At 46.1% G+C, this 22,753-nt stretch overlaps 1 protein-coding gene across 1 annotated transcript in view; it reads right to left on the bottom strand.

Moving 5' to 3' along the window:
* Nucleotides 1-22,753, bottom strand: part of ATRX (P-loop containing nucleoside triphosphate hydrolases superfamily protein) — a 173,858-nt gene that overhangs the window by 35,584 nt on the left and 115,521 nt on the right. Inside the window, exons 16-22 of the mRNA XM_087373082.1 lie at nt 22,338-22,479; nt 18,527-18,679; nt 18,377-18,432; nt 17,790-18,093; nt 17,567-17,705; nt 3,082-3,137; nt 2,754-2,992 (exon numbers count right to left, since the gene is read on the bottom strand). Coding sequence (XP_087229208.1) covers nt 2,754-2,992; nt 3,082-3,137; nt 17,567-17,705; nt 17,790-18,093; nt 18,377-18,432; nt 18,527-18,679; nt 22,338-22,479 — 1,089 coding nt within the window. The remainder of the gene's footprint in view (nt 1-2,753; nt 2,993-3,081; nt 3,138-17,566; nt 17,706-17,789; nt 18,094-18,376; nt 18,433-18,526; nt 18,680-22,337; nt 22,480-22,753) is intronic.

Below are 22,753 nucleotides of genomic sequence, written 5' to 3'. Positions count from 1 at the left end.
AGGGTGAATCCTAGTGAGTCTAGAGTGCAGTCTACACAACAGATGTCACATCATGCAACACCTACTCTGATTGGTAGGATTTCGATATTAGAAGATGCTTTACAACAGATTATGAACCAGCAGCTTCAAGTGAATGCTGGTCAAAATGAGATCAGGGAGATGGTGCAAGCCTTGTCGGCTAGACCGTCTAGAATTGATAAGGGCAAAGCTCCAGCAGAGCCAAAGCCCAGTATACATTCATTAGAGCGCGCAAGGGTCAAAGTGCCCAATATCGCTAATTATAGACCGGAGAAGTACGCTGGTCGGATGACCTAGCGCAGCTATGATGTGATCGAGGTTTAGTTACACAAGTGGGAAGAAGCCTTCGCCATTTGTGAAATTAGATCCGATCTAAAGAAAATCCGCGAGGCCACCCACCTATTTATTGAGGCAGCGGACAGATGGTGGATAAAGCAACAGAAGGATCAAGTTGCTCCAACCACCTGGGAAGGGTTTAAAGCTGAATTCAAGAAACACTTTCTTCCACCTGATGAAGAATCCCGAGCTTGGGATGCTTATAGAAATCTTCGTCAAAGGAGTCTGCCAGTGGCAGAGCACACTGACAAATTCAGGGAATGTGTAATGAAAATAACAGACCCTCTCCCTATGTCGGTTCAGTTAAAAGACTATATCTATGGACTGAACGACAAAATTAAAATGGAAGTTCGAGCTAAATATGTGACTACACTAGATGAATCTATAGCAGTAGCCCTGAACTATGAGGATGCCAGAGGTAGATCTGGTGGATTTATGCAAGCAGGTTCACAACCACAATTCTAGATGCAAGGTCAAGTCTGACAGAACTCCAAAAGATGAGTTTCATCACTCATCCAAAAGCAATTGGATTTGTTCCAATTAATATCCAACCCGCCAGTCCTTCGCTTCGCTGCGCTCAGCAAAGGTTTAACCTTTGAGCTCGTTCTTCGAGCCTTGCTTTTTTTCCTTGCACCTGCCGCAATGCCAAAAAAATCCAACGCCGTCCTGAATGATGTCAGTGTCTATGGAGTGGCATCCAAAAAACAGCCGTACAATCTTCCAACTCACTGTCTAAGAGTTCATCTTCCTGCCTCAATGGAAGTCTAAGCCCTATAATATCAGCTTGAGCTTTCTATTCATGGAGGGATTGCAGTGAAACTGTGGAGATCTAGGTTCGGGGCTGACCCTACTTGTCCTACTTGCCACTTAGCAGTTGAGTCAGTATAGCATTGTCTTTGGGAGTGCAGAAAAGCAAGGACGATCTGGAAAGGTGTTGCTAGGATTTTCAGCATCTTTCATACATGACCTTTCTATAGGACTTGGGAGTCAGTAGCATGGTTATCTCTTACTAGCCCCCAAGTGTTCTTCAAGGGGCATGATCCAGATCCAGCTTTCATTGTATGGCGACACTCAATGAAGTCTTGTTCCCTCCAAGATGTTCCCTTCACTCCTTTCAGAGCTGCTCACGCCTCAGTAGACACATCATGGGAGATCTGGCTAGCATTGCAGCTTGGCATATTTGGAGAACCAGGTGTACAGAGGCGATGGAGGGTACCCAGGTTCACCCCTCTCAGACTATGGCCAGTATTTGGACCGACACAGTACACACTCTGATGACCATCTGGGCAAGCATGCAAGGATCCTCTAGAGCAGCCACTGCCAAGAGAGTTACTTTTTTTAGAGTTTGGAGAGGATCTCCTTTCTTCTCTGAGTCTTCCTCAGGGTTGAGGTGGCACTTTCAGCCTCCGCCTTGGATTTTTATCAGCTCCTTTTGAGCTGTTTTCCCCTCATGCATAGCATGATGTATTCCCGCATTTGAGCTTGCTCTCGCGGTTTTCAATCATACTTAATGAAGTAATTTTCTTGAAAAAAAGAAAGAATCTTACTCTCTTACAGTTAATAATGTGGCTATGTGAAGTGCCTCTTATTAGGCTGAAACGAGGTCTTTTTGCTGGCACTTTCTTTGAGTGCACAAAATTTGGGCATATGGCTTTGCAGTGCCCTTTGGTTCTACATGAAATGCCTCCAGATGCCATGCTTCCTCAAGTGCCAAACAAGGATGCGCCTGGCCCTTGTGCATGTGAGTGAAAAGACTAATAATTCCTCCATCTTCAGAACTAAATTGGAAATTTGCAATATAGATCATAGCCTAGTCATGTTGTCCTGGAATTGCCAAGCGAACATGATTAGCCTCGGGATACTTTATATTTCCCATCATTCTTGATTGGTGGGAGGGAGTCTCTCTTGTCCTCTATATCCAGTGTACTTCATTCTAGGGAATTTCGTGTTTGTCTATATGATTGTTAGTGTTGAAATTTATTGTCCAATTTACAAAGGTCTAAGTTGAAATTGATCAAGTATTTGCAAGGATTTTACACCATTTGTGGCCCCGTCTAGTTTTGGATTCTGTTTTCTAATCCTGCAATTCATTTCCACAAAAATTTGTCATTTGACTAATCAGCCTCAAGGCCTGAGCTCATCATATGCGTGTAGAAAGCTATATCCATCTTAATTACCAGCATCTATTGTTTATTTTCAGAATTGTACAGAACCAATTTTCTGTACAGATCTCACTATGCTAAATCCTTAGTCTACTCTTTTGGTTTGCAGTAATAGATCAGCTTTTAATGTCACATACCACTTCGTTAATCAGAGTCACACAAGCCGAAAAAGTAAATCCAGCTCAAAGAGATCACATAGTGTCAATAAGCTCACAAGCAGAGAAAGTCTGTGTATACCTATACCACTCCTTATCTCGTCTCCAGTTTCCATTCTTCCCTTTCGGGCGTGGCATCTTTGCTAGAAAGGTCTCGATAAGATTCAAAGTTGGTATGCTTTGACTAAACACTAAAGCCTTTTCCCCTCTTGCTGAACTCATAGTCAAAATATCCACCAAAAGCACCAGCTTTCCACTATTTTCCAAGACTCCATGCTGTGTATCACTTATTAGGTCACTACACCAGTCGAGGCTATTGATCTGCATGAAGATGACATATAGGTGAGTTTACCTTCCCTATGTCAAAAATAATAGGCAAGAAAACAAAAGAAGCAGAAAATGACACATACCTCATTCATACCATCCAGTTCCTTCTTCCTAAAACCATGTTGACAATTTCTTCTATCTGCAACAAAACCAGTACAGCACAGACCATAACATTAGCTCCTATTCTGCTGTTAACCTTTAAAAACTCAATAATCTTCAATGACAGAATTATATCAAAACAAAACAAAAAGGGTCCTGAAGCAATTGAGTTTTCAGGGAAATTAGATGCTTCAAATTTTATCAAACAGGCAAGATCAGATATGAAATACTATGTAGCCTTGCAGCAATTGAGTCCTTTTAGGGCAACTAGGTGCTTCATATTGTATCAAACTAGCAGGAATATTTCTGGACTATTGCACTTAATGCATACCAAAAGTAAGTGAGCTCATATTGTCGTGGATTTCATCAAAGGACAGCCCTATACAGGCAAGTACGTATGTGGTGTTCAACACAATCACCAAACAATCCCATTTCCATTTGAACAAGACATAATAGTCAGCATCTCAAAATGCCTGCATGTCAATGATCGTGTGTCCAAGCACTATGGACTTCCTTACGAAATTTTCAGCGACAAGTATGCAAAAAAAAAAAAAAAAGAACAGGCACCATACTCACTCCAAGTACAGCATATGGTGGAAATTTGGAACCAAAATTTCACACACAGCCTATGTCAGTCCCTCTCTCAAATAAGAACAGTAAGCGTGCACAGTGAACAGATTTGGCCAGTTGAATAGCAAAACTCACTATATCTTTCAACCAAAATTGAGTTCATTCTTACACGTCTTGTTGCTTGCATACAAAACTGTAGACATATGCTTACAACATGGCTCAGCCTAGCTGCTAGACACTTGAGCATCTACTAACACTGTCGCAGCAGCCAACTTTCTAACAACATGACTAACACAGTCACGCCTACAGCACGACTCTCATTGAAGACACTAACTTGTAAACCCCCAAACATGGCTGAGAAGATTGTCTCGCAGCTCAACCCCTCCACAATCATATGTCTCTGCCAAGACCTTGCATGCGCTTCTCATCGCCACGTTGCACATGCATGGCAACCTCTTAACCTACCTTTGATTCATAGTTGCACGAAACTCTGTTTCTTGCGGCTGAAACGGAAACGTAAACACCAGCCATTTCCAAAACAACCAAACAGCGTTTCTAGTTGCCTTGTTTTTCTTAATTTAAAATTCTTTTTTTTAATTGCGCTTTTCTAAAACACCCTCCAGCCTCTCCTCCTCTACCCTCTCCATTCTCCTACTCTAGCCTCTCCACTCCCATACCCTCTCCATCCTCCTACTCTAGCCTCCCCACTCTCCTGTCCTCTCCACTCGTCTACACTAGCCTCTACACTCTCCTACCCCAGCCTCTCCATCCTCCTGCTCCTCCTCATTCTCTTGTTGTCCCTCCTCTTTCTCTGCATACTCTCTCTCATCCTCCCGAGTCCCCATACTCTCCCCCCCCCCCCCTCCTCATACTCTTCCTCCTCCTCCTCCTCCTCCTCCTCCTCCTCCTCTTCCTCCTCTCCATCTCCTCCTTGATTCCTCCTCCTCCTACTCCTCATACTCTCCCTTCCCCCTCTCCTCATTAATTTATTATTACACATAAGTTGTACCATATTGCCGTTTATCGTTTTGCCGTTTCGGCTCAGCTTGGAAACTCCGTTTTCGGCGTTTATGCCGTTTCCATTTCGACATCCAACTATGCTTAGGTTCCCCATATGAGGGTTACATTTCTAACAATTCCCACCTTAAGCTGAGTAGGGGAACAAAACATGCTGCTGCTGAGCTACCCACACAAAGCAAAGATCTATCATCAAAACTAGTAACACAAAATTCCCCACAAAGGGCCAGATATAAAGTGAAATATCTTGAGCTACCCACACAGGGCTGAGCTCTAAATATGAAATGTGACCACCTACACAGGGCAGGGCCAGCAAGAAAATTTGACCACCCATACAAGAAAGGCTGACAAAAAAATTCGACCACCCACACAGGGCAAGGCCGACATAAAAAACTGAAAATCACTTGAAATTTTTAAGAAGTGTAATCCCTGTCATCCAAAGATTCATCAGCAACCACCAAGCTTGTAAAATCTTCAGCTGTGGGTGCTTCTTGCCCTGGTTTCTTTGCACTGCGCATGGTCTTCTTGTGGCAATAATTTGCTAGGTGAACTTCTTTCCCGCAGTACTCACAAACAAGTTTGATCTTGCTATTACTGTTCTTTGCCTTCTCTTCATGCTTTACTGCATATGCTAGTTCTCCTCCAGGAATTATTGCTCAGACCGACGTTCTACACTCAGAAGCATTGTAACGATGTCATTAAAATCCATGCTTTTTGAACATACCCACAGTATTGTGACCAGTCTTCATCCTTGACTCTCGAAAGAACGATTGCTTTTGTGTCTTCCTCCTCCACTCTAGAACCAAGTGCATGCAATTGCTTCAGAACAGCTTGCATTCAATTGAGATGTGTGCCCGAACCTGCCCCTTCAGCCATGTGTAAACCAAATGGTTCTTGCTTTGACAACAATCTTTGAACACTTAACTTTGCTCCAAATAAGGCCTTGAGAATATTCCAGTTCTCTCCTTTGTCTTTGATACCTTAACATATGAAAATAATGAGGTCCTAAAGCTTTGCCAAGCAGGTCGAGGGTCTTTTCATTCTTCTACTCCGAGGACGATATCTTCTCTATCACTTTGATATTGACCTTCAACCAAGGAGCTCTGCCAATGACAAAGGCGGTTGCAAGCTTCACAATACGGAATAGCTGCAACCTTAACCGAATAGCTGCAAAGGAGCCAAAACAGACCTTCCACCCTGCTCGACCAACTCCACACAAGAAACCACAAGCCTGGCCAGCTCCACAACTAGTCGCAGCCAAGCAGGCCAGCTCCACAACTATTCACAGCCAAGCAGGCGAGCTCCCAATGCAACCCCAATTGTGGGGTTGGCAAGCAAGAGTAGTCCACGACCAAGAACAAGTCCAAACGGCTGACACAAACTGCTAGAACACCTCCAAAGGGAAGTATTGCCAGCTGAATGCTGCCAGGAGGAAGCGCGACATGCAAGAGAACTGGAAGCAACTGTCAACAAGGGCATGCCACATTTGAACAGCTACCACAACCATTGGAACGGCCACAGCGAGGCGACCAAAACTGAGGGAAGGGGGGCAGAACGGAAGGCTGAGGGCTTGAGGTGAAAGGAGGGCAATGGTGTATGAGTGGTGAAGAGACACAGCCGTTCAAGCATCTGAACCATTGCAGATAGAAAGGTCCCCAAAGTCCACTGAGCACTCCATAGCAAATTGAAGGGCCCAGGTCATAAACAATCACCGCGAAGTCACAAGGAGCCAATAAGAGTTTAACGCACTGAAACATATGGACCTATACCACATTTCACTAGACACTTATACCCATGGCATGGCCCAAGCTAATGAATACACCCAACAATTACACCAACCACATATACCTAGATGAATCCGGGAACATTCCCAAACTCATCCTTTAAAAAGACAACATAGTGCAGTTTCAATCTCATGATAGTCGCTCACAAGGTTGAAAACCATAAACTCCATCATGCATAGCAAGGACTAGCTACTATGACATCCCCACTGACGTCATCAGCGCCCAACAGTGGGTGTAGACCATAGTATAAAAATATGCTCTCACATATACAAATCCACACACCCACACATACTTGAGCATCCATTTATACAAAGTCTTCGTACTGAGTTTCTGTCGGCACTCCGGAGGTGAAGGGCAGACTCAGCCATGATGAAGGCTAGCACTAAAGGAGAAGGCTAATCAAAAGGTAGTCCAAAATATTTCATTCAAGCTACAACTGCTTGTGAAGTCTAAACATTTTCATTTTAGTCTCTCCCCAACGAGCATCTAAATCTAAATCTAGCTGATAGGGCAACGCACCATTTAAGATAGAAAGAATTATCACAATTACACCAACCACAAATTAACACATAATAACAGAGCATAAATAATAACAATAATTTTATTTTTCGCATCTCAAAACCACAACCTTCACTAAGGCCTACCCATGGCAGGCCAAAAGTCTATTAATGTCCACAAAAGACCAATAGGTCTACTCAACAACAAAAAACCACCAGATACATCCACTCAAGAAGGGCACAAGGCACCTCCAAGGAGTGCATAAAGCCTCCTAGTTAATTTTTTTCCAAAAAAAGGAACCTTCTATTAATGCTTGAAAAACCTCATAGAAAACACTGGGCCCAAACGTGCTGATCATGGAAAAAAACCGGGATAAAGGCTAAAAGAAGAAAACCCAGCCTGTTCCAAAGAAACCCAACTCACTGCCTAGGGAATCTCTAGTACAGCGGCTAACAGCCAGGTGGGGGGACTATACAACCAGCGAATCCCTTAGAGTGAAATTGTAGAAAAGTCCTGCAGGCCAAGCCTTGCAGAAACGTGTGCGCCTCGTGACAATCGCCCTAGAGCTCGGGGTCCCACGCTCCGAGGTGGAGCATAGGGTAGATGATATCTTCACAGATGGCGACCAAGGTAGTCGAGGGTAGAACCGGATGCTCACCCATCGCCAGACTACAACGAGCAACCCAAATGTTCCACGCCGTGATACTGGCTACTACCTCCCGCCATCCTCTGGAGGGGAATGAGGATACGGGATATCAGGAGGGACCACCTCATGGAGCTCTATCCGCTGAATGCTATGACCCTATATCCAGTAAACTAGAGAGGCCTCATAAATCTGGAACACGTGACCTCCCTCAGTGAACAAGGCCACCAACCCCAAGGTCTAGTCCCTCTGCAGGCTATGCATTTGGGTCATAATCCTAAGGGCTCCCATCCATATCCTCATTGCGCTATGACAGCTCCATAGGCAGTTAGGGATCGTCTCACGAAATGCAACAAAATAGCAGTGACATTGCCCCTCCACCGGCCAGCCTCTGTAGGCGGTCAACCAAAAGAAGTAGGAGATCTTCCTCAGCTACAAACTGGACCATAGACGTGTCCAAAACCTGGAGCGTACCTCCTGGGGTACCGTCTCCGCCACCCAATGCCTCTCCCTCGAAGGAGTCCAAGTCAAAGAGTCCATCTGAAGCCTCCTGCCAATCCAAGTGGTATAGGAAAAGAAGGGCACCTCGTCCACCTGCTCGGTGACGCTAATCCTAGAAGGCCAAAACCACTCTCGCGGATCCCACTGGACCTCCCTCAGGGGCTCACCTTCCCAAAGCCAAAGACGACATCTGCGGGGATCGTGCTCTAGGATGCTGGGAGGATCGAAGTGCCACTTCTTTCCCAGTCGACCCACAACTCTGATCATATGTCAATGAATCCCATCCAGACTCCAGTCCATCTTTGAGTCTCTCTCAATGAGTGCCTGAAGTTGGCCTCCACGCCGCCCTACACGTAAGAAGCTAGGCTGAGTGCTGCCTTGCTGAATCAGCATCCTCAAGGGTACGCCAATCCAAGAGAACTGACCCAACCATCTGCTGTCCATCCACATGCGGAGTCCCTCCCACCAAGGCTCAGTGAGGGCTAGGTAAATCTCCCTCATCCATTGCCTTGTCCCTCGCTTAAACGTCGCCTCTGCCTCCATGGGTAATTTGCTCCATCTGCCAAAGGAGCAGGTCAGGCCACTGTCCCACTGTGCCCATGCAATGTGAGTGGCTGCCTGGGCATATGTCCATCCTGATCCCTCATCTCCGAGTGCCAAATGAGGGACTGATGCTCGAACTCCTCACTGCAACAGGGTTGAGCACGAAGCAGGCCCCTACTAATCTCTACTAGACCCTATGGAGGCTCCTTATCATGGGGGAACCCTTCCTTGTAAGGAGGGCCTCTGAAAAGATCCATCTGTGTGAATGCTGCCACTTCCCCTAGTGCGTGGAGTGTTTCTGAGAAGCCCTCGCTACAAGAGAAGCTTGCAAGGCTCCCAAGCGTGAGGCTGCGGACAACTAACTTGCCCAAGAGGGCTCTACTCTGTATCTCCAGATCAATGATACCCAAGCCTCACAATGCCTGCGGCATGATCACCGTCTGTGAAGCGACCCGAGCTCTGGTATTCCTCATGCCGTCCGATCCTGCCCAAAGAAAATTCATAACCAAACATCGGAACTGTCCAATGCACCCTCTGTGAAAACGCCGGCAAGAGGCAATGTACCAAGCCGTGGCAAGAAGGACCTCGTTTGCCACTAAGGCACAGCCCACTAGGGAGAGTCTGGACAAGCTCTAGTAGAGAGCTTGCGCCGTACAGTCTTGAGGACCGGGGTTGATCTGTTGCTCTGCTGTGATATCAATACCCACCTGGCATCTGATGTATCTCGCTATCTAGCCCCGCTGTATCTAGCAGAAGCCAAAGGCACTCCCCACTCTCGGATCTCCTATGTACCTCAAAGCCTGTGAAGAAACCGATGGATTTTGTTCAGTTGATCTGTGCACCCAAGGCCTCACAGTAGATAGCCAGGGCTCGCCAAGCTCACTGTGATGCCCTCTAGGTACAAGGCTGTGTCATCTGCAAACTCACAGTCTAGCAACTCCTCCTCCTGTCTGATTGGGAGCCTCAACCCTATGAGGACCGCCACCTGCGATCTCAAGTAGAGAAAAGGCCTCGCCCGAGTGTCCACCGACAAGCATCTGACTAAAGCTCCCCGCATAAAGCACAGAGACTCCTCTAATCCATCTGTCCCAACCTCTACATAGAACCCTCCAGAAAAGACCATTTCACCATGTTCTCAAAATCCAAGATAAGGTTGGAAAAAAGCTGTGACCCCCCCCTAGCCCAATCCACTAACTCCGAGAAAGTGAAAATGTTGTCCAAGATGCTACGCTCTTGAACAAAACCGATATGCGTGTCATGGATGATGTCGGTGAGATGAGGCCGCAGCCGCGAACTCAAGACCTTAGCACGGATCTTGTATAAGGTGTCGAGCAGGGTGATCGGTCTCCACTATCGAATGTTTCACCTATCTCCCCCTTTCAAGATCAAACAAATCCACCCCCTGCTCAGGGATTGAGGAAGGGAGCTCGTGTCAAAGATCTCCTGGTAGGCTAAGCGAAAACGGGTGGAAATGATCTCCCAAAAATTTCGGACGAAGGCCCCAGTCAAGCCATCTTCACCAGGACACTTCTGGATCGAGAGGGCCTTGAGGGCTTCCCAGAGCTCCTCATCTGTAAAAGGCTCCTCCAGACTCATGCACAACTCCCATGAGACTACCGTCGAGACGTGGTCTCAAACTAGCTCACAAGCCACAAGGCAAACTAGAGTCACTGTCTCCACCTGAAAGAGCTGGCTGTAGAAAACTATGGTCGATGCCATGCGGATCCCGTAAACATTGTAGCTGTGCACCTACCGATCGAGGCCCGGTGCTCTGAAAGAACAGCTTTGTCATCATCTCCCCCTACTGTACCCAACGGGCTCGGGTGGAGTGGTAGAAGAACTCAACCGACCAAACCTCCGTGCCTTGGAGCTCAAGGCGCGCGCTCTCATATTTGTTACTAAGCCACTGGGATCCAGGGCCCTACTCCCTGAACCTCTCTATCGAGGTGAGCTCTCAGAAGTGCACGCTAGCGCTCCTAAAGAGCGCTCGTCCGTCTAAGGGCGTGAGACTGCAACTCCTCACTGCTCCTCTGAAACGCATCTGCCACCCTTGAAGCCCAGACCTCGTAGGGTGCTCACTCTGGCTGCTGCCAAATCTCTACCATAATGTGTTAAACCTCCTCATGCTGCTAGAGGTCCTCTGGAATGTGGACCCCCTTTTGGGGAACACCTCGACGGGGCTGCTCTAGGTAGAGTATTGTTGGAGAGTGGTCTAACATCATGGTGCCTGCTAGAATCCTTGTAGAGCTGCCTCTGTGGAGTGTCCAGGGGCCAGTCCCCAACGTATAAGTGATCAGGCCTCTCAAGCAGTCCATCGTGTCTCCTTTGGCCGAATGAGAAGAGGAGGCTGCCATGTATCCTGATGAACCTTAACTCTCGCCACATGTCTCTGCCACTAATCGTGAAGATGAGTTGCTCCCACATGCTCCCCTCTGCTGCTTGCATTCATCTCAAAAAAGGAGGCACCACCCTGCTTGTCCTCCCCAAACTCCAGGTTGTTGAAGTCTCCTCCAACAATCCAGGGTCAACATCTGACAAACACTCTCTCAGCCTCCTCCAAAAGGCAAAAAGGTGCTATTTGCACGCTGGGGGATACACATTCAGGATCCCAATCTTGGACTCTCCCAACCTCACTCCCATCCAAACTGCCCGCCCTGATCGTAGACCTCTGGGCCACGGCTTGGGAGATCGAGATGCAAAACTCTCCGCTCCGTCATAAGGCAAGAGACCACACCTCCGGGCCTCTCGCACGAAGAAGGTGGTGTTGCCGTCTAGTGTCTAATGCTAAGAACATGTGCTGCTGTATCAAAAGGAAATCCATTGCTCGCCCTAACAACTGCCCTTTCCAACTCCTGCCGAAGGAATCAAGTACTGTGGCTAAAAACGTGCACGATCATGGAATCCGTGCACGTCCAACTCACTATGGTCCAACTCATGAGGACAAGGAAGCAAGAAACAAGGCTCGCCTGTGGGTGGGTGCCTATTCAAGAAAAACTGCCTTTTGTGGCTTTGAGGGGAGGTAGAAGGGAAAATAGTTCGTATCTGTACGAGCATACCGGCTCTCTACCAATCTTATGTGTCCACTCTAACATGAAGGAAGCGTCCACTCCAATGTCTCCGCACACTTCTGGAGTGGCTAGTAGTGTGTTGGATCAATCCTTGCCTTAGGCGGCAAATCTGATAACCCCTACCGGCAAACCTTATGCTACGCATTGCCCTGGGCTCATGGAGGCTGTGGCTCTATGGAGGTGTCTCGATTAAGTTTTTGCAGTGGGACCCTGGGGAATGGGAGTGGATAGATGAAGGGCACCAAGAGAAGGGCATCCCCTTCTTTCGTTACACGGTCAGTAATGCCAAGAAATTCCAGCTCAGCTGTAGGGGTTGGAGGCCCACCAAAGCTCCTCATTGGGAGAATTTTCAGATTTCTGCAAACTTTCAGAAAAGTTTTTGGCAGAGGCTCTGGAAATCCCACCAGAATAGAAAAATCATCTCTCTTCTTTTGGCTTTCTATTCATGGTGGGATAGCAGTGAACCAATGGAGATCCAGGTTCGGGGCTGACCCTACTTGCCCTCGTTGCCTTTCTGCTTCGGAGACAGTACAGCACTGCCTTTGGGATTGCAGACAGGCGAGAATCATATGGAAGGGGATTGCAAGACTTTTCAGCACTTTTGTTCGCCTCCGCTTCTATATGACCTAGGGATCAGTGGCTTGGCTCACTCTTTCACGGCCCCAGGTTTTCTTTGAGAGACATGACTCGTCTTGGGCTCTTCACATCCGACGACACCTTGTGGAGTTGTGCTCTCTAGACGATGTTCCAGCCACTCTCTTCAGGGTTGCTCATTCCTCGGTTGACACTCCATGGGAGGTTTTAGCTAGCATTGCAGCATGGCACATTTGGAGAGCCAGATGCACATAGGCTTTGGAGGGGTCTCAGGTTCACCCTTCTCAGACCTTGGCCAATACTTGGATACAGTACACACTCTGATGGCCATATGGGCGACCATGCAAGGATCCTCTCGAGCAGCCTCCTCCAAGAGAGTTACTTTTCTCAGGGATTGGAGAGACTCTCCCTTCCTTGATGAGACTTCTCAGGGTTGGGTTGGCATTTTCAGCCTCAGCCTTGGTTTCTTTCTACCTCATTCTCCCAAGGTGGTTTTTTATTACATGCTTAGCATGTTGTATTTCCGCACAGAGCTTGCTCTAGTGTGTTTCTTTCTTACTTGATAGAAGTTTCTTTTTTGGGGGGGGGGAAAAAAAAACCACAAATTCCCTTCTCCCGAGTGAAGCTCAATTAGAAGTTCACTTCAGCACCATGGAAGTGCCAAAGATCTAGTCCCAGTGGACCCATCCAATCGTCCATCATGCATGAGATCTGATCCCCCATCATGGCATCAAATACACCGGGGATCTACTTCTCCAACCCTGTGGAGGCGAACTGAATCTCCAAACTTGATGTGTATGGGAGCTCACTACGTTGATCGAACCCCCTTTCCGAGGCTACAAGATCATGAGCGTCACCTCCAGTGGTAGAGGGTAAGAGTCTGGGATCTCCACGTAATTCCAAGGCCCAAAAAGTCTCTCAGAAGAGGATGCCCAAGTTGAAAAATGAGAGTTGTTGATCGGAAGGACAAGCCCCTTCCCTCTGAGAATGGAGGGGGACAGGCCACTCAGACGAGGAAGCGCAGAGGGATGTGGCCGTGCCTTGCCTACTCGCAGGGGAGTCGGGGCATGTTTGATAGGGGGGGGGAGGGAGGGGAGGCTAAAGAAGCTACTATGGAGGGGAAGGCCGAGGCTGAGGGAGGGGGGGACAAGAGAAGGGAGAGGGGGGTGGGTGGTGAGGATGACCATAGCAGGAGTAGCGAGGGGGGGAGGACGAAGGGGGAGCTTAAGAGGAGGGGGAGCGCGTGGGAAGGGAGAGGGGTCCGAAGGGAGAAGGGGGGGAAGGAATACAGGCAGTCACAGGCCTGTTGATCAGGCACACCTGGGCTCTGAATCCCCGTCTCCTCAACTACTATCGGGCTACCCTCCGCAGCTTCTGCCATCGCAGCATCCGGAGCTCCTCAACCACACTGCTAACGCAAGGGTGACTGTGGTTGGTGTACCTTCACGGATGGAGGATCTCCAACCAAGGGGGGGAACCAAGGCAAGGAAGGGTGGGCTCCTCTGGCTGGTCCTCCGCACGTCTCTCTCTCTCTCTCTCTCTCTCTCTCTCTCTCTCTCTCTCTCTCTCTCTCTCTCTTTACCGTAGCACCCGCGACGGAAGTGGAAATGCTAAAGAAAAGATAGGTTGATCAGACCCCAGCACTTTCCAACCCGCTGAGTTCTACCTACCATGATATACACTTTGATCGTCATCACTCACCTACTTACTCTAGCCCTTTGTACATACTTCTCGCCTACATTAACTTCATACCCCTATTGAGAATCGTGCTGCCCTAGTCACCCGCTCACTACACGAGGCTGCTCTTCACGCTTTCCCTCACCCCACCCGCTCCACCCGCCCACCACCCCCTAGGACCATAACCTGTAATAGCTGGTAAGATGATGAGTGCAAGGCTTTATGCCGCCAGCTTAGATTCGAAACCAAAACCAATCTTCTGAGCAAACCAGAGCCGCTACACGAGTACCGTTGACTGGTATGCAGAAAGAAACGAGACTTTGTTTGCTAGAACAAGGAGGAGCTACTTAACATTTTGTTCGGTAAGAACTCTAGGGACTTTTGGCGGAGATTTCTAGAGGGACGGTCCCCCTCACCACTCACTAACACTCAGGTGTCGTTTGATTATGCACACACACTCTATGATATCCCAAATCAGCCAGTCCCTAATCTCTCACATATGCCACGCCCCACATCGTGCACCCTCTTCACTAGGAGGGGAGTAAAGCTGTAATGAAACTTCATAATGGCCGAGCAAAGGATCATGGCAATCCATGCTAGGGGCCAGATTTGTTGGATACAGAGTGGGCCACGGTGAAGCGGCTATAGGTTCTCATGTTATCAAGGATGATCCATGGTAAGTCATCCGTTCCTCACCAGATCATTCGGGCGGAGTTTGGGTCACCCCCATTACAGCTAGATGCTGCATTTCAAGTCATCACGTATCTGTACCGAGTCAGGGAGTATGGGGATTACACCTCTGGGCGTGGCAAGCTACCATGGCTAGCACTGTCCTCTTCTATGGACTTGCAGCAGGAGGAGACCAGAGGTGCTGGTATGCACGCACAAAAAGATGGTTTCAGGGACTGAGGCTCCACATGGACAGACTACCTCCATTCCAGTACAGTATGGATGCTCCGTTTTCTCCCCTCCTATCACATCAGGTCAACCAGCTTATCCGTGAGGATCTATTACAGCTACACACACTCCGGGCCTGGGCCCGAGTGATCTTCCAGTGAAGTTGGGCTTCTACAAAGATCACTTCATACATATCACAGCGGAGGGTACACTCAGATTCACTTGCCCCACTCACTGAGGATCTCTCTTGGGCAATTCCGGGTCTCTTCACATAGACTTTGTATCGAGAGCGACAAAGCAGAGCAACTACCTAGGAGAGGTGCATATGCACTTTGTGTGACATGCAGGAGGTTGAGACAGAGGAGCACTTCATCTTCAAGTGTCCTGTTTACTATGAGATCCGCGGACGTTTCTACTGCCTCTTCAGAGACAGCTATGGGGTTTTTGCCAGATTCATCTCCTACCCAGACCAGCGATGTTTCGCAAGCTTCGTTCATAAGGCACTCAGACACCGCGAAAGGATACTTTGAGCATGGAAACAGGAGCATACTTTTTCCTTGGTTGATCCCTCTCAGAGCTCTATCACAGAGTGATTTCTAGCCATATCACATGGACACCCACGGCACGAGTGCTCGACATGACCAAGACCCGGAGCCTGTAACCCGACAGCTCAGACAGAGGGTTGACACACAGATCACACTTGGGGACATCCCCTCCATTTTTAGAGTCAGGTCTGGCCCGACGGGGGTCACAGTAGCCCTGGTTAGACGCAGAGCTATGACCAAGAGACATGCCATCGCTACACATTTGAGTGACCGACAGCACTCTATCGCCGATTTCATCCCCCCATTGCCTCATCCATCCTGATGTCTTGATGATGATGATGATGATGATGATGATGATGATGATGAGATAGTCGACTACCAACATGACATGACTATGTTGTACTTAGGATGTTGTACTTAGGATTTAGTACTAACATTCTACATTTTTTGCATTTGCATTGGTGTGGATGCTCGTTTAGTAGCTCTACCAGCACAGCTCGTTTGTACCACATTTTTCACAGTCTCATAGACCCATCGGTCTTCTGAAGAATTTAATAAACTCTCTCTCTCTCTCGGACGTTAATATATCTTTCTTTCTTTCTTTCTCCCCCCCTTGCATCTATCTCTTCCTACGTCTATCCCGTTTCCTGCAGCGCTTTTGAGCAAATTTACTTCGTTTCTTTTTATTTTTTCCCACCTAGGTCCACTCTCCCTCTAAAGGTGTCACCGAGGGGGTTTGGTATTCCTGCTGCTCCTGTCTAAGAGGGTGTTGGGCACTGGCCTGCTGACTTTGCCGATCCTACGGGGGTGGAGGGGAGGACTCTGTCCCTGACCACGAGGACAATTGCGGGCTAGATGGCCCATCCGCCTGCAACGAAGACACTGGCTGGTAAACCGGAGATCTTCACTCTCTAACGGAGTGTACCCCCCTCGAGAGTCTCGAGAAGGATCAACTCTAGGAGGGACTCTAAGCTCTCAATCGCCAATCTGATCCTAGGGACCCCATCATTTGCTACCATTGAATTTGCGAAATCTCTAGCACCATGCCAAACGCTCTGCCAATGGAGGGAAGGATGGCTTTGTACTCCTTTGGAAGCCTCAGGAAGCAGAGCATCATTGGGAGTCGGGGAACATGGTGTGTCGTGTCCATGTCCTCCACTGTGAAGCCATGCTACCAAGGGAAGAGATACACCAGCTACCAAGGGAAGAGATACACCACGTGCGGGCCAAGGAGGATGCGGCTCTGCTCCACAAGTGTCAAGGCGACAGCACGAGAGCTCAGCTGGATGAGGAGGCTGAGGCGGGAGCTCAGGAGCAGCAACAGGGATCTGCCGAGCCTCTCCCAGCGACTCCTAGTTATTATAAGGTACCTACATTGCAGTCTGAAATAGTAAGACAATTCTGGCCACATAATACTTGGGACTGCCGACTTAATCAGTCAAAGGTCTCAAAAAACGAGTCTTCCTCCTTGTTCAAGCAAACGGGAAGACCCCCAATCCCGATTTTAAAAGCATTATCATGCCTGGCCTCATGCTCCTTCATCTCTTATTTGACTTTCGTATCCACCTCTACAGTAACCTCTGTCTTTATGCACTGAAAGTCTGCATTAATCATATCCTTGACTGTAGAAACCACCTGAGGGCTAGGGGGAGATGTCTTGCATGTTTGTATTACCTCATCTATCACAGTTTCCTTCCGGGGCCCTTCCACATCTTGGAGACCTGATTACCTTGCTACTAAACATAAGTTAAGCTCTCAAATTTCTTGCTGTAACTGAAAAAACTGTTTTTGGATCCAGTAATGAAAAGATTTCACCCCTGATATGTTTTGCATATGGACTAGGCGTGTGGCAGAATAAGAGATTCTACTCAGTGAGGGGAGATCAGCCCAATTCAGGGTTGGGGAGCCAACTAGAGAGGCTGTAGGGGGAAATCAGAAGTGGACGGAGTTGATGAAGCAGAGGGAGCTGCAGCATGAAATATCAGATTCTTAAGACTGCTATGTATTTTTACACAATTCATTAAATACTAATAAAAATAGTCTTCGGCTGGTAACATGGCAAAAGACATTGCAGTTCTTAATAACCAACAGCACAAAGGCTTGCAATGCGTAACTCTGGATTTGTATCCTACCTTCCCTCTTGGAATCATAAATTGCATCATCGCTTGATATCCCCTCTTCATCTTCACAGATAAGATCATCCAGACTATCTTCACTAGGCATATCCCTCTCTCCTTTTGCAACCAAAAGCAAATCTGGATGATTCCAGACCTGGACAGTGATAATTTATTGAGCATAGAAAAGCTTGAACTGGGGAAGAGCACAAAAAATTATGAAGACAATGTGATGTGTTACCTTTGCTAAAGCATGGTAAGTATTGAAAAGAGATTTGCGGGATCTTATCACTGAAGAGCCTTGTTCATTTGATAGCCAGAAAAGTTGAATAAACCTGTTGTAAAGTGCCCGCTGCAATGGCGAAAGCCTTACAGATATGACATAAATATATTTCGGGGGTAGCTCTTTCTCAACTACACTTGCCCCCTTCCTTTGTACAAAACCTGTTAGCTGTTTATGTAGAACATGGGTTCGCTCCTTCATGCACCTAACATCATACTCTGTAGAATCAGCATGCTGGCCATTCTCGATTGGATTCTGGAACCTGGCAAAACGAAACACATGTATCAGTGCACAAATTAATATAAGAAACTCAAACAAAAGGATTTGAGAACAATCATAGAGTGCATTTTCTCTTGCTACTATAAACTTATCAGGGTTTTAACTGTATGCTTGTTAGCTCTTTTACAGTAGATCCTTCATAATCATTCATGATAAGATTATTGTCTATTTTCCCCCTCACAAAGACATATCATAATCCAATAAACCAGTAAAAGGAGCCTCCAAGAAGCCAACAAGCCAAGAAGCAAGGATAGCATGAGGTTCACCGATTTTTAAAATCTTGAGGCCTTCCCAGAAATCCCTCTCTGACAAAATCCACCATCTGCTCCACAGGAAAATGACTTTAGCGCGCAATTCTCCATAGAGAAAAATTCGGGCAATCCCATCATAAAGGGAAATGAACATATAAGTCTTACACAATAATATTCCATTAGATTATTCTGTAGAGGTGACCCTGTCAAAGCTATTCGCCTTTGAGTTTTGACTTGTTTCAAAGCCTGAGTAATATCTGCCTTTTTGTTCTTTATCATGTGTGCCTCATCACAAACAAGTATATCTGGTCCTGGATTCTGAAAACCACAACCAACAAGAAATTACCATAATGCAAATTTATCACTCAACCAAATCTTAAGAGTTGTATGCATTAACTTATGAAACTGCTTTTCTACGCTGGAAGTTAAAGTTATCTAGTGGTCCTTCGAATGGTAGGGCATGGGCATTGGAAAAACAACTATGAACACTTTTGACACTTTTGTCACCAGGATTGTGTACACAAATAGAAGCAACAGGATATCCACATTCAGACAACCACATCAAAAAAAAAATCTCAGCTTCATCCCCCCCCCCCCCCCCCCAAAACACACACACACACAAAAAGAAACCACTTCCAACGGCCTACATAATTGTACCAAAGAGAATAGAAAAAGGACTGAAGTCAAAGCACTCAAAAACTCTGGCATGTACATTAAGAGATGTAGAAGAGATGTAGTAGGGCAATTTCTTTTGAAAAGTGGTTTTCCCGCCAGGCCGTAGAGTTGGATCCATCACTAAAGATATTTAAAGCTTCATCAAATCTCCATTTTCAAAAGGGTTCTCCACTCTCCTGCATGCTAATCTCAACTAAGAAGTCTTGCCCTTCTCCCCTTCCATGTGCAAGTTCAATCCCCAGCTGCATAGAGTTGGCAGTCTGTCCACTAAGAAGCTAATTGCCTCAACCCAGGTCATCATGCATGAATAGAAACACTCAATAAGGGTTCATTCCATTAAAGCTACAAAATTGTCACACAAATTCCCAGTTTAGTGCTGGTTGTCACAACATTAGTTTTCAACATGTAAGGAAGTGCAAGATGTGATGTATGCACCAGTTTCTAGAGAAAACATATACAGTTACCAAAGACAAATGATTACCCGCAACTAAATCAAACCACGGTTCATCCATCCACAGCATAATGCAATGGGAGACCATATGATGACTGCTTAGGAAATACATCCAGAAAATCATGCTTAATACATTGTATTAACTATTTTCATGACTGACATTTTCAGAAGAACCATTGTACACTTCAGCATTCAATGTAAAAAGTTAAGAATTATTACAATCATAAACATCATAAAAATGAAAAGCTTCTTTCAAATACTGACCAAACTGAACTTATACATTGTATTCAACCCAACTGCAGTTACAAAAGCTGGCCACGAAATGTCAATATCATTGTATATGATAAAAAGATACTTATTGAGAACAAATGATGTGACATGAGTCCTCATCCTTATCATAAAACCACTCTTTTCCCAGATTGCATCATACTGATCCAAGTTCATCAAATGAGACTTCAAAAATGCACGATAACCCGAACTTGGGGCTCAAAGTTTGGAGCAATATTGTCCCAAATTTCCAACTTCCGCCCTCCACATAGTTAACGACATACCAATAATCACTTACTTTGGTTGGAATTTGAGCTTCTGCACCAAAGAACAATCAATGAAATTGTGAGCTGATCCATTATCATACAGGGTTCCTTTTTGGGTTCTTGTAAGGACTTCGGATTGCTGGTCTATAGAGCATTTTGATCCTCCCCCCTTCTTCGGGCCCTAGGGTTCGTTCCTTGGCTCTCTCTTTCGGGGCCTCAGGTCTTGTACAAGAGAAATCGGTTTGACGATATTAAGTTGAATCAGGCTCTATAGATGTCGTTCCCCACTTTCCTTATAGACTTGCACAAGCCTCGCTGGGGATACTTTTTGGGAGATTCTACATGCAGATTGGCTAGCATTTGGACAGATATTGTACACTTGATGGCCATTTGGATGGGGTGTTCCCCAGGATGTCCAACAAGAAGACTACTCAGGGAGTGATTCCCCATTTTTCTCGGAGTCCACAACAAGTCACTTTCAGCCTCAACCTTGGTGCTCTCCCTATTACTTGCCCACTTAAGGTGTTTTGTGCTCATGCCTCGCATGATGTATTTCAGCCAGGGGCTTGTTCTTGAGGTATTTTTCATACTTAATATAAGTCTTTTCATTGGGGGGAAAAAAACAGGAACCGTAAACTCTTATAGATCCGATTACATGGACTAAATCATTAAACCCAAAAATCGAGGTACTAAACCTACCCATAACATTAACTATCGCTCGCATGTAATACATGAGAAAATTCATTCGTTACTTGAAACCTCCAAAAATTTGCTTCAAGATGGGACATCATGAGCTAGATGGATGGGTCGCATGTACTTGTAGCATAAGTTACTATTTGCACTTGGCCATCTTTGTTTGCTCTACTTTTGGATGCTTGAAGGTTGTAGCAGGATTCACAGATGTAGTAGGAATATGAAATGCTACGGTCCCTTGAAACTTTACTTTCTATCCGAGTGTGATAGGTAGGGCTAATAATCCTCGTGGCTAAGAAGGCGGTAGCTAGTGTCTAGAGGAGGTCTAGGATGAGTTATCAAAGCCCAACTAGATATGGGGATGTGGCTATATATGTGGCTTAGCTCTCACTATTTAGGAATCGATCTTCCTAATTCCTCAGTGACCATAGGGTCTACTATTGGCAATCTTAAGTCCTCACAACCACCTCTGGTAAAGCACGTAACTAGAGACAACATAAGGTTTGATAACAGATGACATACAATAGCCAAACACCAAGCTCACCTCCCAGCCATAGTCCCTGAGATATGCCAGATCACCCATGTGCTGAAGGTCTAGGGTTCCACTCTCAAGATCTAGTTGGCTATAGGAAGCCACAGTGTTCCACACGACTATAAAACCACCAAGAGAGTCTCGTGCCACTCCCAAACTCAAACCACCAAGAGAGTCTCGTGCCACTCCCAAACTCTATAGGCTGTCGCTGTGGAGCCCAGTATCCAGCAAGATTGATCCCCGAATAATGAGAGTTAGGCCACAGTTCACTTAGGTAGCCACATCCCCAACATCTATACTTAGCCCTCCCTACTTATTACGCCTGGGTCAGATACTTATTTATTTTCAACTCTAATACTTTGTGTTATTACTGTTGCTCAGGTGTTAGTCTATGTGGCCAAAAGCAGCCAATGCTCATCTTGACCCTGCTTTAGCATGATCCTTCATACAATAATACCCACTTGTATTATTGTTGTTCCATAGTGCTCACAACTCACAAGCCCTTACATAGTGAGCTGAGAAGTTTCTGAGGTGTCCGCTTGTGGTACTTTTTTGCACAATTAATTAGCCCCTTGGTGGCTTTATATAGACTTACCTCAAAACAGGGACCCACATCCTTGGCCCTCCACCCTGTTGTATCTATTTTATTTTTCATTTCTGTTTTTGTCCTGTACGATTTGAACGTGCTGGCCTCCAACGTGGTGCAATTTTTTTAAAGGCCAAACGTTTGCTTCAATTTCTTGAAGAGAGAATTATGAATGAGATTGAAACCTATAATAAAGGCCAATGTCAGTGCTATTCCAATTTTGAGCAAGGCAGTGCAAATTCAAAATAAGAAGTGATTTCTGCATCAGGATCCATTCAACATAACCAACAGATGCTGGAACAGAGCAATTGAGCATTCTATGAAAGGCAAAAAGTTTCTTTTCAACCATGCACCTTATATTAAGTTCAACCTACAGAATGAACAGATTCACAAAGAAAAAGAGTAGGATGGGAAAAATAAACAAGCTCAACAATTGTACCCTGAGGAAGTTTTATCTGTACATGTCCTGCACGATACAATAATGGAAGCTCAAGCACTCAAAATACCTGTAAAGCCGTGCAAATCGTCTCCTTAACTGAAACCTTTTTTACATGTTTACCCACAGACAATAACCGGAAAGCTGTATAACCGATCATCATTATTCCGCCAGTTTTCTGCCAGTTACTCAGCAAATCTACTCTTCTGTTCCTGTAGCAGTATGTATAGTCAGTTGTCTCAGAAGATATAATCAGCATATTCAATGATCCAAATAAGCATCATATATACAGAACAGAGCTACAAATATTTTAAGACACATTTGACATTAAATGCCCGCAATTTATCAAACAGTTTGAAGTTTGGAAGGTCTGAGAAAACAACCCTGCCAGCATTAAGAAACTGAAGTTTCCCCTTTCATCTATTTAGATATTGCTTAAAAGTATTGCACCTTAAACATTAGCACCAAAACACAACTTTTTATGTA

The sequence above is a fragment of the Dipteris shenzhenensis genome, chromosome 3 (genome assembly GCF_047967505.1).
Source record: "Dipteris shenzhenensis isolate YYH24624 ecotype China chromosome 3, Dip_SZ_1.0, whole genome shotgun sequence".
Classification (NCBI taxonomy): Eukaryota; Viridiplantae; Streptophyta; class Polypodiopsida; order Gleicheniales; family Dipteridaceae; genus Dipteris; species Dipteris shenzhenensis.
Note: the sequence above shows the minus strand (reverse complement) of the source record. Positions and strands in the feature narration are given on the sequence as shown.